Below are 17695 nucleotides of genomic sequence, written 5' to 3' on the forward strand. Positions count from 1 at the left end.
CTCATGTATTCAAATCTACATCTGATTCTGTAAAGTTTTAAAGACAGATTAATAACACACATTGGTAATTTATGAAAAGTCATTACCTTGGATTTGGTATTTCTCCAAGAATCTCATCTAATTTGTCAATGAAGTTAATAAAATTAGACAGTCCTTTTACATGTGCCCTTAAAGGATCAGATGGTGATGGTGCATATCCCTTTCCTCCAAGCTCGAGTGTTCTAATAAATGATGTGGCCACCTGTGAATTAAAATAAATGATTTAGTTATATTTAATGATTTAGTGAGTTAAAAATAAAACTTTATGAAGCTGGGTATATTTATATTATTTCTGAGTATGCAGGTAAAGTAAGCATTTTTTATAATTCGTGTCGCTTTGATTCAGAAGCAAATAATTAAAGAAACAGATGCCACGCAAAATTTATGCCAACAAGGGCGATGGCAATGCAAGTGGAACTGAGGAGCCAAGTCAGGTGACAAATTAAGGGCGTAAGAATATATTCATAAGAGTATATCACTGACTATAAAATATTAGTGTATGAATATATTCTCATATAGATTGAACTGGAATTTTTAATATGAAACAAAGGGGTTTTTTAATGTTGACTGTGTTGATTTATTCAAGGGTGGGCAATTAATTCAACTCTTTCAAGCTTTATCTTCTTTATTTATAAACTGAACATTTAGACTAAATAATCACAAAGCCCTATCTAGCTTTCACATTTTAGGATTATTTGATCATGTGTAGTTCAAAAGGCCTTACAATGATAAAAAATACATAGAGGATGGCTACACCTAAGAGCATCTCCATCAAAGATGAAATGTTCTAAAGTGTATCCTAAAACAAATTCTATGAAATTTCAGTAATTTGGAAGAAACTTCCAAGGTTAAATAACTTAGGAAACAACGGATTAAGTAACAAGGTTATTTTACACCAAGTTCTTAATGGTAGGACTTCTCAGAGCTTTTGATATACAAACATGCATTACATATACCCAATAAAAGTAGACACTATTTCCAAACTGTTTGCCCTGGAAAACATTTATTCAAGGAGCATTTAACAGGGACTTTTGCCTTTAGAAATATTTATTCAAGCAGAATTTAACAGAGATACCACTCTATAGAACACATGTAGGAAAACACTGCTTTAGAGAAATTCTCCCTTGTCAAATTTGAAGAATATGGTAATAAATAAAAATAGCATAGATTTTCAAATACAAAGGAAGAACATGTATGCACAATTTAAAAGTTGTTTTATCATAGCTATAAGAATTCTATATTAAGTTACATGTATCCACTGTTCATAAGTCTTTAAAACATATTGAAAATGTAACATGTCCATACCAAAAAGATAGACATCTTTTTCTCTTGAGCAGCATGTTTCAAATCAGTGAAGGCTTCTCTTCCAAGTCCTCTATCAGGAATATTGAGAACATGAGCCAGAGCCAGGTCATTCTTTGAATTCACTAGCAGGCTTAAATAGGAATAGATAATTTTTCTTGCTAGTAACTGCACCTGTACAATAAAATATTATTTTCTTCATTGAAGTTGTTCTAAATCAATAATTTTTTCTTCACACACAGTAAAAATACTTATGACCATTCAATAACAATATCTCACTCAACTCTATGTGAAAAGAGAGAACTGCCATACAACAAAAGATTGAGCTGGACAATTAAAATATCCCTGCTCATGAAACAAATGTGTCACCAATAAGTATCTATGAGCAAATCACAACTGTTGAAAAATACCTCTTAGAAAATGATATAAAAGATAAAAGTCCAAAGTCTGCGTTACTGATAAGGCTGGATATCATTCCTTTGCACACATTTGTCACTAAATAACAAGGAGCAATGAAGCCGCTTAAAGCTTAGGAAATGTGCCAACTGGCACTATTTGGTTCTATACCTATACAGGGCTGGAGATAAGGGCTTAAGTTAAATGGTTAAATTCAGGAGTAATTATTAGATACTGACTTTGACAATACCAAATAACCAAGTAGGTATAACAATGAAGAGATTCAAGCAAATGATAAGAAAATAATAACAAGTAGTTGATGTTGATATTAACTGGCCTAAAACAGAGTTATAGACTGTTCAAGCACAAGATAAATAATATTTGTGAGAATTTAATATGGGCGTCTGTTCTTTCATATATACTGTACTTGTCTTTTATGGTCAAGGGCATTTTACAAACCAGGGCATTCAATGATCTTATTCTTAAAATTACCTACTTATAGCTAGTTAAGGCCTTGCAACTTCTAGTACTGGGGAAGTGAACTCCCACAGGTAACTATAAAATATTAGTAAAATTTCAAAAATGTAACTACACTGGGAAGTACACACAAAGCAGACCCAAACTAGAGGAGAATTTAATTTTATTTTTTTTTTATTTTTATTTTATTTTATTTTTTAAAGATTTTATTTATTTAGGTGACAGAGAGACAGCCAGTGAGAGAGGGAACACAGCAGGCGAGTGAGAGAGGAAGAAGCAGGCTCCCAGCAGAGGAGCCCGATGTGGGACTCGATCCCGAAACGCCGGGATCACGCCCTGAGCCGAAGGCAGACGCTTTAACGACTGCGCTACCCAGGCACCCCGAGAATTTAATTTTAAAAGAACTGCAACAAGAAAGGTTAAGAATAGCAAGTCTGTGGTTACTCAAGGTCCTAAACTTCCTGTAATAGTGGAGAAGTGAGTGATCCTATGAACCTCACAGATAACAAACACAAAATAGTAAGTAAGAAATTTTAAATACTATTTAAAGAAACTGGAAAGTATCCAGAAGAAGACAGAAGCTGGAGGAATATTTAATTTTAGCCTAACTGCAATAAGAAGGGAACAAATTAGGGGCATCTGGGTGGTTTAGTCAACTGAGCATCCAACTTTTGATCGCAGCTCAGCTCGTGATCTCAGGGTCATGAGTTCAAGCCCCACCTTGGGCTCCATGCTGGGCCCCCCCAAAAAAAGTATGATTTAAATTTGTGGTTTACTGGCCCAACTTTCATGATTATGGCTGCAGCAGATAGAAGTGACTATAATGGTGCCCTTGAATCCAGGGCTGCGAAAGCAGCTAGAAATTTAAAGGGGAAAACCCTAGAAATAATTGAGAGCATTAAGAGCCATAATCCATAGCTGACAGCAAAACTACACAAGCATGGGGGAAATTCCAGGGAGTCCATCAAAAACACAGGCAGAAATCAGAAAGAAATATATTCAAGAAAGATTGAGTTACGAGGAACAAGAGCTATGAGTTGGAAGGTTTGCTAAAATGAGTGCATTCCACAACTGTGTGTAGCTTCAGTCGCAGAAAGATGAAGTTGGATAGGCTTGAAGTGTTAAGTGTACCGAGCCAAAACTTGTCAGAACAACTGGAAAATACAGGAAAATCCCTAGGAAAAAAGAATCCAAGGAAAGAATGAGCTCCATACTTTCCCAAATCTTTGGCTTACTGCCACATTTGGCAGGCAGAAGAAAGATCTACAAAAGCAAACCTAAAAAAAAAAAAAAAAAAAAAAAAACACAGCAAAGGGAAAAACCATAAGAATAAATAACCCAAAAGATGCATACCAGGGAGACAAAATATGAAGTTGAAATCCAGGCAACAAAACTGCCTAATAGAATAAAAACTCAATTGTCTTGAGAAGAACATGAGAAAACCCAGAATCACTATAAAATAGTATCTGTAATGTCCAGTTTTCATCTAAAAATTACTAGACAGTTCAAAACAAAAACAAAAAAACAAAAACAAAAAGTGTGACCCCTTCTCAAGATAAAAAGCAGTCAGTAAAAATTAACAACAAGTGAACCTAGATGTTAGATTTAGCAGATAAAACACTGAGGTCACCACTATAAATAAATTCAAAGAACTCAAACAAAAAATGTTCAATGAATTAGAAAAGTGTTATCGATGAATTAACAGGGGAAATGACAACAGAAAAGTGGACACTATAAAGAAAGTAAATTCTAAAAATGAAAAGTACAATGACCAAAACAAAATAGGTGGGCTCAACAACTTGGAGAAAGTGGAAGAAATTATCAGTGAACTTACAAATATATAAATAGAAATTACCAAAACAGAAAAACAAAAGAAAACAACAGAAAGAAAAATAAAATCAAAGAGCTCTGTGGGACATGTATTTAGAATTCCTGCAGAAGAGTAAAAGAAGCAGAAAAACTTATTTCATGAAATTATGGCCAAAAAGATCCCAAATTTGGTGGAAAACATTAATTTGTAGATCTAAGAAGCTACTCAAGTAGGAAAACCACAAAGAATATTATTCCTGTATTATAAGTAAACACTGACAGCCAAAACTGAGAAAAAATCTTGAGAGTAACCAGAACAAAACGACACATTACATTATTTTGGAACAATGATAAAGTTAGTAACAGATCATCAAAAAGCCAGAAGACACTAGAACAACATATTAAATATGCTGAAAAATTATCTTAAATATTAGTATACAATCAAAATAATACAGTATTTATAAAGGGACACTCATGTCAATGAAACAGAACAGAGTCCACAACTAGACCTAACAGATATGGCCATTTGATTTTTGACATAGGTGCAAAAGAAACAATGGAGAAAGGACACTCTTTCCAATATTGGTGTGGAAGCAATTGATAAATCATATGTGAAACAAATGAAACTCACCTAAACTTCACCTAAACCTTAAAAAAAACATTTTTAAGATTTTACTAATTTATTTGAGAAAGAGAGAGAGTGAGCATGAGTGGGGGAGGGGCAGAGGGACAAGCAGACTCCCCGCTGAGTGGGGAATCCAATGTGGGGCTCAATCCCAGGACCCTGAGATCATGACTTGAGTTGAAGTCAGAAGCTTAACTCACTGAGCCACCCAGGTGCCTCAACCTCACACTATTTATAAAAATTAACTTAAAGCAGATCACAGGTCTAAATGTACGATATATATAAAATTGTAAAACTTTAAGAAGGGAACATAGGAAAAAATCTTTATGACTTGAAATTAGGCAGACTTATTACACATGACACCAAAAGCACAATCTATAATAGGAGAAAACTGATAAATTGGGTTTCATCAAAACTAAGTTATTTTTATGGAATTCTCATCACCTTCTCAAATACTTCCACCCCTTCTTCTTGCTCTGGAATCTTGTTTGTATCTAATTCTCAAATGTCTCTCCCATGCTATTTACCTGAAATCCTCTCCTTGCCTATTCCCTTAGAAAAATGTACTCCACAAATTATAAACTCAATTCACTCTTAAAACATGAAGTTCATTAAGTTCTTCAGTGACTGACAACTAAAGACCCCATAATTTATTATCTATAAACTATAAGAAAATATTTTCCTAATTTATTCAAAATGTTTTCATATTCTGTTTAGTCACATTTTAAATTAGGAAGCATAAAAGGGAGCTTTAGAAGCTAGCAATAAAAATTATAAATTATTAGGAAGTCTCTGAAACAATTATTAAGGAAGTCTCAAGTTCATAGACATATTAAAAGCACTTTTAAAGGTAACATGCTTCCGGATTATTTAAATTTCTTATGAAAACCAATTCTTAAAAAAAGGGAGGCAGTGTCAATTTTAAAAAACTTCATTTAACAGGAAAAGTTTACATTAAATATGGACTTGAAATTTAAGCAAAATTGATTTTTAAAAAATTCTTAAATATTTGTGGGAGTTAAGATGGCAGAGGAGTACGGGAACCCTTTTTCAGCCGGTCCCCTGAGTGGAGTTGGATAGATACCAGACCAGCCTGAACATCCACGGAATCAGCCTGAGACGCAGGAAGATACATCTGGATCTCTACAAATGAACATCTCCAGTGCTGAGTATTGAGGTACGAAGCGGGGAGCCGTGAAACCGCGCACAGATATCGGAAGATAAATGGAAGGGAGAGGGAGCCCCCGTGTTTGGGTGCCAGAGAGCGGTAGCCACCTGCACGGGGAATAGGCAGACTCGCGGACCGGCACCCCCAAGAGAGCAGACTGAGACCGTAAGCAGGGGAACACACGACCAGAGTGAAAATCGGAGCTCCGGTGTGCTCACTGGAACCAGAATGAGACCAGGAGCTCCAGAGTGCGGGGGAGCAGCTGGCGGCTGGCGGTGTTAGAAACACAAAGGACAGAGGCGCGCCAGCCCTGGAAGTGAGGGCTGGGACGCCAGGTGTGGGACGCACATCCCGGGACACTGCAGGGTTGAGCAGCACCAACAGAAACAGAGTTAAAGTGGCCAGAACATCAAAGGAGAATGGTCGACGATCCCTCTGTTCTGAGACAGAGGCTGAGATTCGGCCGCTGCTGCTCTGACTCTCAGAAGAGGCACAGCAAACCACCAGGGAAAGCCACCAGAGAACAAAAGCCTGGAAACACCGGCTCACAGCGTGCCCACCCCCATCCCCCCTCCCAGGGGACACAGAGACTGTACCCAAACAGGGTTACCTGAGTATCGGCGCGGCAGACCCCTCCCCCAGAAGGCAGGCTGAAAAATCAAGAAGCCCACATCCCTAAGATCCTTATAAAACAAGGGCGCACGGCCTGGGTCCTGGTCAATAATTTGGGCTCTGGACAACCCTGCAACCTCTCCTCATCAGAATGACGAGAAGGAGAAATCCCCCCAGCAAAGAAAAGACAATGAGTCTGTGGCCTCTGCCACAGAACTAATGGATATGGATGTAACCAAATTATCAGAAATGGAATTCAGAGTAACAAAGGTCAAGATGATGTGTAGACTTGAAAAAAGTATTAACAAAAATGTTAATGAGAATATAGAATCTCTAAGGGCGGAAATGAGAGCTAATCTGGCAGAAATTAAAAATTCTATGAGCCAAATGCAGGCAAAACTAGAGGCTCTGATGGCCAGGATGAATGAGGCAGAAGAACGTATCAGCAAACTGGAGGATGGGTTAGTAGAAGAGAAAACTAAAATAGAATCTGGACTCAAAAAAATCCATGCACAAGAATGTAGGTTATGGGAGATTACTGACTCAATGAAACGTTCCAATGTCAGAATCATCGGCATCCCCGAGGGGGTGGAGAAAAACAGAGGTCTAGAAGAGATATTTGAACAAATTGTAGCTGAAAACTTCCCTAATCTAGCAAGGGAAACAAACATTCGTGTCCAAGAGGCAGAGACGACCCCTCCCAAGCTCGACCACGACAGACCTACGCCACATCACATCATAGTGCAATTCGCAAATATTAGATCCAAGGATACAGTATTGAAAGCGGCCAGGGCAAAGAAATTTCTCACGTACCAAGGCAAAGGTATAAGAATTACGTCAGACCTGTCTACACAGACCTAGAATGAAGGAAAGGGTCTGACGGACATTTTTAAAGCTCTTTCAGAGAAAAACATGCAGCCAAGGATCCTTTATCCAGCAAGGCTGTCATTCAGAATGGATGGAGAAATAAAGACCTTCCAGAATCGCCAGTCATTGACCAATTTCGTAACCACAAAACCAGCCCTACAGGAGATATTAAGGGGGGTTCTATAAAGGTAAAAAGGCCCCAAGAGTGATACAGAACAGAACGTCACAATCGATAGAAACAAAGACTGTACTCGCAACATGGCATCATTAAAATCATACCTCTCAATATTTGGTCTCAATGTAAATGGCCTAAATGCTCCCATAAATACCACAGTGTTGCAGATTGGATAAAAAGACATGACCCATCCATTTGCTGTTTACAAGAGACTCACTTTGAACCTAAAGATACATTCAGACTGAAAGTAAAGGGATGGAATACCATCTTTCATGCCAATGGACCTCAAAAGAAAGCTGGGGCAGCAATTCTCATATCAGAGAGATTGGATTTTAAACTAGACTATAGTTAGAGATACAGAAGGACACTATATTATTCTTAAAGGATGTATCCAACAAGTGGATATGACAATTATAAATATATATGCCCCCAACAGGGGAGCAGCAAGATACACAAGCCAACTCTTAACCAGAATAAAGAGACACACATAGATAAAAATACGTTAATTGTAAGGGAACTGAACACTCCACTATCAGAAATAGACAGAACACCCATGCAAAAAATCAACAAAGAAACAAGGGCTTTGAATGCCATACTCGACGAGTTGGACCTCATAGATATATATAGAACACTACACCCCAGAACCAAAGAATACTTATTCTATTCTAATGCCCATGGAACATTCTCAAGAATAGACAATGTTCTGGGACACAAAACAGGTCTCAACCGATACCAAAAGACTGAAATTATTCCCGGCATATTCTCAGACCACAATGCTTTGAAACTGGAACTCAACCACAAGGAAAAATTTGGAAGAAACTCAAACACTTGGAGACTAAGAACCATCCTGCTCAGGAATGACTCGATAAACCAGGAAATCAAAAATCAATTTAAACAATTTATGGAGACCAACGAGAATGAAAATACAACGGTCCAAAGCCTATGGGATACTGCAAAGGCAGTCCTAAGGGGGAAATACATAGCCATCCAAGCCTCACTCAAAAGAATAGAAAAATCTAGGGGCGCCTGGGTGGCACAGCGGTTAAGCGTCTGCCTTCGGCTCAGGGCGTGATCCCGGCGTTACAGGATCGAGCCCCACAACAGGCTCCTCCGCTATGAGCCTGCTTCTTCCTCTCCCACTCCCCCTGCTTGTGTTCCCTCTCTCGCTGGCTGTCTCTATCCTGTCGAATAAATAAATAAAATCTTAAAAAAAAAAAAAAAAAGAATAGAAAAATCTAAAATGCAGTTTTTATATTCTCACCTCAAGAAGCTGGAACAGCAAGAGAGGGACAGGCCTAATCCACTCACGAGGAAGCAGTTGACCAAGATTAGAGCAGAAATCATTGAATTAGAAACCAGGAGTACATTAGAGCAGATCAACAGAACTAGAAGCTGGTTCTTTGAGAGAATCAATAAAATTGACAGACCACTGGCAAGACTTATCCAAAAGAATAGAGAAAGGACCCAAATTAATAAAATTATGATTGAAAAAGGAGAGGTCACAACCAACACCAATGAAATTGGAAGGATTATTAGAAACTTTTATCAACAGCTTTACGCCAATAAATTAAGCAATCTGGAAGAGATGGAGGTCTTCCTGGAAACCTATAAACTACCAAGACTGAAACAGGAAGAAATTGATTTCTTAAACAGGCCAATTAATTATGAAGAGATTGAGTCAGTGATAAACAACCTTCAAAAAACAAAACTCCAGGCCCGGATGGTTTTCCTGGGGAATTCTACCAAACATTCAAAGAAGAAATAATACCTATTCTCCTAAAGCTATTTCAAAAAATAGAAACAGAAGGAAAGCTACCAAACTCATTCTATGAGGCCAATATTACCTTGATCCCCAAACCAGGCAAAGACCCCCTCAAAAAGGAGAGTTACAGACCGATTTCCCTAATGAATATGGACGCCAAAATCCTCAACAAGATCCTGGCTAATAGAATCCAACAGTACATTAAAAGGATTATCCATCATGACCAAGTGGGATTCATCCCTGGAAGCAAGGGTGGTTCAACATTCGCAAATCTATCAGTGTCTTAGATTTTATCCAGAAAGAAAAATTCAAAAATCATATGATTCTCTCAATAGATGCAGAAAAAGCATTTGACAAAATACAGCATCCTTTCCTGATTAAAACCCTTCAGAGTGTAGGGATAGAGGTTACATTCCTCAATCTCATAAAAACCATCTATGAAAAGCCTACAGCAAATACCATTCTCAATGGGGAAAAGCTGGAAGCCTTTCCCTTAAGATTAGGAACACGACAAGGATGCCCACTCTCGCCACTATTATTCAACATAGTACTAGAAATCCTTGCAACAGCAATCAGACAACAAAAAGGGATAAAAGGTATCCAAATCAACAAAGAAGAAGTCAAAATGTCTCTCTTTGCAGATGACATGATACTCTATATGGAAAACCCAAAAGAATCCACTCCCAAACTATTAGAAGTTATAGAGCAATTAAGTAACGTGGCAGGATACAAAATCTATGCTCAGAAATCAGCTGCATTTCTATACACGAATAATGAGACTGAAGAAAGAGAAATTAGGGAATCCATCCCATTTACAATAGCACCAAAAACCATACGTTACCTTGGAATTAAGATAACCAGAGACGTAAAGGATCTATACTCTAGAAACTATAATCACTCTTGAAAGACATTGAGGAAGACACAAAAAGATGGAAAAATATTCCATGCTCATGGATCGGAAGAATTAACATAGTTAAAATGTCCATGCTACCCAGAGCAATCTACACTTTCAATGCTATCCCGATCAAAATACCGAGGACATTTTTCAAACAACTGGAACAAATAGTCCTTAAATTTGTATGGAACCAGAAAATGCTCCGAATCTCCAAGGAACTGTTGAAAAGGAAAAACAAAGCTGGGGGCATCACAATGCCGGATTTTAAGCTGTACTACAAAGCTGTGATCACAAAGACAGCATGGTACTGGCACAAAAACAGACACATAGACCAATGGAACAGAATAGAGAACCCAGAAATGGACCCTCGGCTCTTTGGGCAACTAATCTTTGATAAAGCAGGAAAAAACATCTGGTGGAAAAAAGACAGTCTCTTTAATAAATGGTGCTGGGAAAACTGGACAGCTACATGCAAAAGAATGAAACTTGACCACTCTCTCACACCATACACAAAAATAAACTCCAAATGGATGAAAGACCTCGATGTGAGACAGGAATCCATCAAAATCCTAGAGGAGAACATAGGCAGCAACCTCTATGACACCGGCCACAGCAACCTTTTTCATGACACTGCTCCAAAGGCAAGAGAAACAAAAGATAAAATGAACTTGTGGGACTTCATCAAGATAAAAAGCTTCTGCACAGCCAAGGAAACAGTCAAAAATACTAAGAGGCAGCCCACGGAATGGGAGAATATATTTGCAAATGATGCTACAGATAAAAAACTGGCATCCAAGATCTACAAAGAACTTCTCAAACTCAATACACAAGAAACAAATAAACAAATCATAAAATGGGCAGAAGATATGAACAGACACTTTTCCAATGAAGACATACAAATGGCTAACAGACACATGAAAAAATGTTCAAAATCATTAATCATCAGGGAAATTCAAATCAAAACCACACTAAGATACCACCTTATGCCAGTTAGAATGGCAAAAATTGACAAGGCAAGAAACAACAATTGCTGGAGAGGATGTGGAGAAAGGGGATCCCTCCTACATTGTTGGTGGGAATGCAAGTTGGTACAGCCACTCTGGAAAACAGTGTGGAGGTCCCTTAAAAAGTTAAAAATTGAGCTACCCTATGACCCAGCCATTGCACTACTGGGTATTTACCCCAAAGATACAGACGTAGTGAAGAGAAGGGCCATATGCACCCCAATGTTCATAGCAGCATTGTCCACAATAGCCAAAGCGTGGAAGGAGCCAAGATGCCCTTCAACAGATGACTGGATTAAGAAGTTGTGGTCCATATATACAATGGAATATTACTCAGCTATCAGAAAGAACAAGTTCTCAACATTTGCTGCAACATGGACGGCACTGGAGGAGATAATTCTAAGTGAAATAAGTCAAGCAGATAAAGACAATTATATGATTTCTCTCATCTATGGAACATAAGAACTAGGAAGATCGGTAGGGGAAGAAAGGGATAAAGAAAGGGGGGTAATCAGAAGGGGAATGAAACATGAGAGACTATGGACTCTGAGAAACAAAATGAGGGCTTCAGAGGGGAGGGGGTGGGGGAATGGGATGGACTGGTTATGGGTAGTAAGGAGGGCACGTATTGCATGGTGCACTGGGTGTTATACGCAACTAATGAATCATCGAACTTTACATCAGAAACCAGGGATGTACTGTATGGTGACTAACATAATATAATAAAAAAACATTAAAATAAAAAAAAAGCTTAAATATTAACCCTCTAAAAATTTTTTCTTAAATATTAAAAATATGAGACAAATGTTACCTTTGGAGAGGGGCTCCCTGATCTCCTAGTATAGAACAGTAATTCATGTACTGCCTTTCTTATCACCCTGTTATAACTATGCATATTAGTCAATTATAATTCCCTGCATAGATCTTAATGGTTTCTGGTGCTGTGCATTTTCTTAATCTTTCTACTACTTCATGAATTCTAGGAGAGCAAATGATGTACCCTTAAGGCCTAAAAGAATGACTGGCATTATTGCAGGTAATCAGTCCATTTTGTTAACAGGTTCTCAATTAGTTTTTGTTCAATGATAAACGAAAAAAGCTTAATATGTGTATTTGGTCCTTTTAGAAATTTCAAAATGAAAACTATTGATAAAAACGTACTTGGGATCAAATAAGCACTCATATAATTGTATTACATTGCCTTAAAAAAAATTACTCCAAGCTACAACTAAATTAAAATCACCCTTAAGATCCACCCTAAAATATTACAACTTAAGGCATAATATAGTTTTCTACTTAGATTTCAAGTGTCCTTTTATCTTTACTTTTAGTGTAAATCATAATACTTCATGTGAATCTATAATACAAAAGTTTCCATTTTAACTGCACAGTTCAATAGTCTAAAACATATGAATCTCCTCTTTATCTTATCCTTTCACATTTCAAAAGCGTAACACATTTTGTGAAAAATCAAAGGAAAGAAAAAGTGACATTCAGATTGCAATTAGAAACTTCAGTTTTGGGGCGCCTGGGTGGCACAGCGGTTAAGCATCTGCCTTCGGCTCAGGGCGTGATCCCGGCATTATGGGATCGAGCCCCACATCAGGCTCCTCCACTAAGAGCCTGCTTCTTCCTCTCCCACTCCCCCTGCTTGTGTTCCCTCTCTCGCTGGCTGTCTCTATCTCTGTCGAATAAATAAATAAATAAATCTTTAAAAAAATAAAAAAAATAAAAAAAAAAGAAACTTCAGTTTTTATACATTTGATTTCATTCAATCCCTGTTTTACTGTGCTTCTGCTGTCCAAAAATAATGAGAATTTACCAAAATGTATATATCTGATCCTTACTGGGTACAAACCAGGGCTTAAACCATCACATCTACAACTTGTTCTTTAAGGCTAGCAAATTCTGCCCTTCTGATCTATGATGCTAGACGAACATCAGGGAAAAACATCTTGGAGTCCTCACAGTTAGAGTGTTTCTTTTAACTCATGGCTGCAATTGGAAATCTATCCCTATCATTATGGTCATATAACATGGCAGTTATGGTTTCCCTGCTCTTGTATTTGCAAGTGTGTTTTAAAGAGGCTCTCTGGAAAAGCATTCCACATAAATACAGTTAGGATGTCCAGAAGCAAGGGCCTAAATTGAAAAAATCCACAAGATTGAGGCTTTTACCAAGATACCAAAAATAAAGATAATGTTCTGTTTATTTATTTAATAAACTGATTCAATCCATACCACAAAGTATTTGCAATGTTTGTTTAGAAGTTGAACAATTTTATTTAAGCTTTCTGGCAATTCCATGTTTCTTTTCCTATCCATTAATTATTACTGAAATGCAGATATTCAATCTCAATTTGAAGAAAGTTTTCCTAGATTGAGATTAATAATTTATACAGTTATTTTTTTACTTTCTTTGCCAAATACATAAATTCTTACATATAATGACCAAAAAAAAGAGTTGGACTAGAACTAATATACCAGTAGAATTTTTTATTTAACTGATGATTTTCTTTTAGGGCTTTTATTTCATTTTTTCCCTTCTCTACTTCAGAACTTCTAAAGCAGTTTAGTACCTTAGGAAAAATAATGTAAGGAAGCAAAAATATTGTTTCTCAAATTCATGCCATTCATCTACTTGATGACTATGGTGTGGCATTAGTAAGCTACATTTTGTGATCAAAATAGATCTATGCAAGACTGAGCCCGAAAAGTCACTTTGGAATTTTAAAAGAAAAACATTGCCTTCCAAAAATACTTTGCAAAAAGAAAAATTAGAAGTCTGCAAGTAACAGAAAAATAGTTGAGAGGAAGCTGCTACCTCAACAGTCCTCATGAAATCTAATCTATTGGCTAACAGAGGATTAACACAATGAAACTATCACTGTTTTTTAAAATGAGAAAACTATATGCTTGCAGTGAAGACCCATTAGTTTCTATATGCTATACTCTTTTTTTCATGGATATCCATTTAAGATAACATTTTATATCCATAAGCGAAAATTATAAACACCTAGGTATTTTACACATACAAATTAGCTAATTTCTCTTAAGATACAATAACAATTATTGTTTCCTCCCTATACAGCCTGTAAGATAAATCAGAGAGAAGAATAAGTGATCAACTCTCTTGATATATGAATGTACCCCTTAAATACCAATGAGAAAAGACCAGGCATTTGGTAAACATTTTACCAATATTTGGGACAGGAGGGAAAAACAATGTAAGTGAAAAATTAACTTCAAGCAAGAGAAAATAGTTACAAATCACTGAAAGGAATCACATCTGGGCAGAAAATATTGAAAGATGGACTTGGAGTATTTTGTTACGCCAGAAAAAAGGGAAGTGCTAAGAAGTCTAATAGGGAATGTAAAAAAGATACAGAAGCCAGCTTGAACGGAAGCCCTCCATTTTAGCATCAAAGATTAATGACTGCAATTAATTTTAAAACTGAATAAATAAAAATTCATGAGTTCATAGCAATAAATACACACATAAAAAAAGGAGAAAGATAAATTTAAAAAAATCTAATTTGTATCCTATCTTATAAATAACTATAATCCCAACTCCTAAACTGGTAATGAAAGAGAAAGAATTAAGTAGTGACTCTGACATTCTTAGGGAACTAGTTCCCTAAATAGCTTTATCTTACCAAGCTCTGCTTTACTGAGAAATGTCAGCTAATTAATGTAAAGACACGACAGAGTTAGAAACTCACCATTTTGCAAACACTAAAGAAATAACTGATTCAAACAAGGATCATGAATGCACGTGCAAAATCACTGGGTAAAAGGCTGCTGGGAAACAGGGAATTTACAGTGTCACCCCACAGATTTTGGCTCACAGCAAAGAGAGATCTGGCAATTTGGGACAACTTGAGTTTGTGTTCCTAATGTGGTCCTCACCATCAGTTATGAAGTATTTGTTATGAAACGTTAAACCTCAATCTAAGCAAGCTTTTGCATAAAACTTTCAGTTTACTGGAAATAGAGGAACAAGATAAATAATACCAGGAGAAATTAAATAGATAAATAAGAAGAGAAAAAGACTAAGGGGAATTCTTCTAGATTAAAAGAATCTAAAGAGATATAAAACCATTTGGGGGACAAATGGAGAAATCTGAATAGGGAAGACAGTAAGTGATATTAGGGAATACTTATGTTTTCTTATATATGATAATGATATTATGGCCATGCCTTTACTTTCAGGAAATGATATGCTGAAGAACTTTAGGGATTAAATGTCATGATGTTAGAAACTTAACTTTCAAATACAGCAGAAAAACTTATTAGAAGCAGATGTTCAAGCACATAAGTCTAGGAAGTAGGTGCACAGGTATTTAATTTTGGCCAGTGACAAATATATTTCTTAAAGTGCCATCTGTATGGCATGGGACTTATGGGAGAACCTGCCTTAACAATATTTTCTTAAAAATGAAGAAGCTGATTCATCAAACTGAATGAAGAAGATGGATTTAGATATGTTGAATGTAATTTTACTGCTTTTTCTAATACTCCTAAATTTTTATCTTGTCAATGATGATTTTATTTACCATAGAAACTTCCATAAACATAATCCCCATGGTTAGTAAGGAGTTACTATATTTAATTAGGTACCTAGCATAGCATTTAACAGAAGGTAAATTATATTAGACAAAACCTGTGGTTTGTTTTCTGTAGTTTGTTTGCACAAGAAACTCTATTATCACAATTTGTGATGTATCAGTTATCTACTGCAAAGGAGACAGAACAGATTTTTCAATTGTACATATCCTCGCAAGAATCATTCATTTAAAACCGTAAGTGAATTTACCAAATACAAAGATTCAAAGAGTTCTGGCAACCTAGACCTTCCAATTACTTTTCAGAGACTTAAGAGTGATACCTATTTTTGCACACTGCCTGTTACCTTGGCCCAAAACCAGGAAGAAACTGATTGTTAGGCTCTCAGCAGTCTCTAATGTATTACTCTTTGCAAATACAGTTTTGTCTAAACAAATTAAAAACTTTAAAAAATTAATAATAATAACTGTAATGCACAAACTCACAGTGATTTGAAGAGGATCATATCCTGCTTTAATCTACTCACAATTTATCAGTACCTTTTCATTATCCTGGTTGTGTTTACTCATTGGTGATCTTGGTACATAAAGATCAGTTTCATCAGCTACTACATACTGTCTCCCAGACAGAAAATCCCGTAGTTGACTCTGTAGAAAACACAGGAGGTTACTAATGATAAGGTGCTATGACAACTATAAAAAATATTTCACACCAAGCTATACATAGTGTCACTGATATTCCAGTGTACAGTATTATTACCTGATCTTTGTTGGCAGTAAGTGCATATGGAGTTAAACTTTCTAACATAATGCTTGTTTCCAATGGCTGTAAACTTTCTAACATAATGCTTGTTTCCAATGGCTATACTCATAAGAGTTCACAAGTTTAGAGTTAAAAGATAACCTTGGAAATTTAATCTGAGCTTTTAGTTTTTATAGAAAAAAATGAATGACAAAGAAAAGGCTTACCTAAGGCACACAATAAATGCTTCATCTTGGAATTATATATAAGTAAACCTAATGTCCTAACAGCATAATATTTCAAACAAAATAAGAATCTCCATGAAAAAATAATTTATAAAGACATTTGCTTTCACCCTAGCACAGTACTCAACATCTCCATTATTTGTTCTAAGGGATCTAAGGTTATATAGGCTTTCACACACCCCATTCCTAATGAGTCAACCTGGAGGGAAGGTACAAACTGAATTAATGAAGTCTAATGAGACTGCAAACCACTTGTCCTCTCAGCCATTGCAAAATTATAACTAAAACAACTCACCAATATATACTTTTTTTCTTTTCTTTTTTAATTTAAATTCAATTAGCCAATACCAAAAAAAATCATTTTGGGAGAATTTGTGTTTGACAATCACTGTTTTTTTTTTTTTAATTATTTTAATTCCAGTATAGTTAACAGTATTTTATTAGTTTATTAGTTTCAGATATACAATATAGTGATTCAACACCTCTATACATTACCCAGTGCTCATCACAAGAAGTGCACTCATTAATTCCCATCACGTATTTCACTCGTTCCCCCACCTACCTCCCCTTTGGTAACCATCAGTTTGTCCTCCATACTTAAGAGTCTGTTTCTCGGTGTGTCTCTTTTTTAAAAAATAATTTACTATTTAACAAATTTTGAATAGAGGTAGTCCTCACACTTGTAGTTCGTATGTTTTCAGAAGAGATGTTAAAAGCAAAGATTTATTCTTCCATAAATACAATGTTATTTTTTAAATGGGATAATATTACCCTTTGGTTTAAAACTATTTTCATGTTTAATGACATATAAAGTACAATATTCTAGATCAGTTCAGTGAGTATGGTCCAAGGACTCCTGAGGTCCCCAAGACCCATTCTGGGGACCCAGGAGTTTCTCCATTTTCCAACTATGTACCAATGTGAATCCAAATTTTCTTTATATAATCAAAACAACATATCAAACAGAAACAGACATGAGAATCCACACATGACATCAAGGATATTTCTAAAA

At 36.2% G+C, this 17695-nt stretch overlaps 1 protein-coding gene across 1 annotated transcript in view; it reads right to left on the reverse strand.

Moving 5' to 3' along the window:
• The window catches only part of PARPBP (PARP1 binding protein), a 74341-nt gene that overhangs the window by 35661 nt on the left and 20985 nt on the right, over positions 1 to 17695 (reverse strand). Inside the window, exons 4-6 of the mRNA XM_045780028.2 lie at positions 16237 to 16344; positions 1345 to 1515; positions 87 to 241 (exon numbers count right to left, since the gene is read on the reverse strand). Coding sequence (XP_045635984.2) covers positions 87 to 241; positions 1345 to 1515; positions 16237 to 16344 — 434 coding nt within the window. The remainder of the gene's footprint in view (positions 1 to 86; positions 242 to 1344; positions 1516 to 16236; positions 16345 to 17695) is intronic.

This window comes from Ursus americanus, chromosome 17, assembly GCF_024610735.1.
Source record: "Ursus americanus isolate L20-20 chromosome 17, mUrsAme1.1.p, whole genome shotgun sequence".
In the NCBI taxonomy this organism is placed as follows: domain Eukaryota; kingdom Metazoa; phylum Chordata; class Mammalia; order Carnivora; family Ursidae; genus Ursus; species Ursus americanus.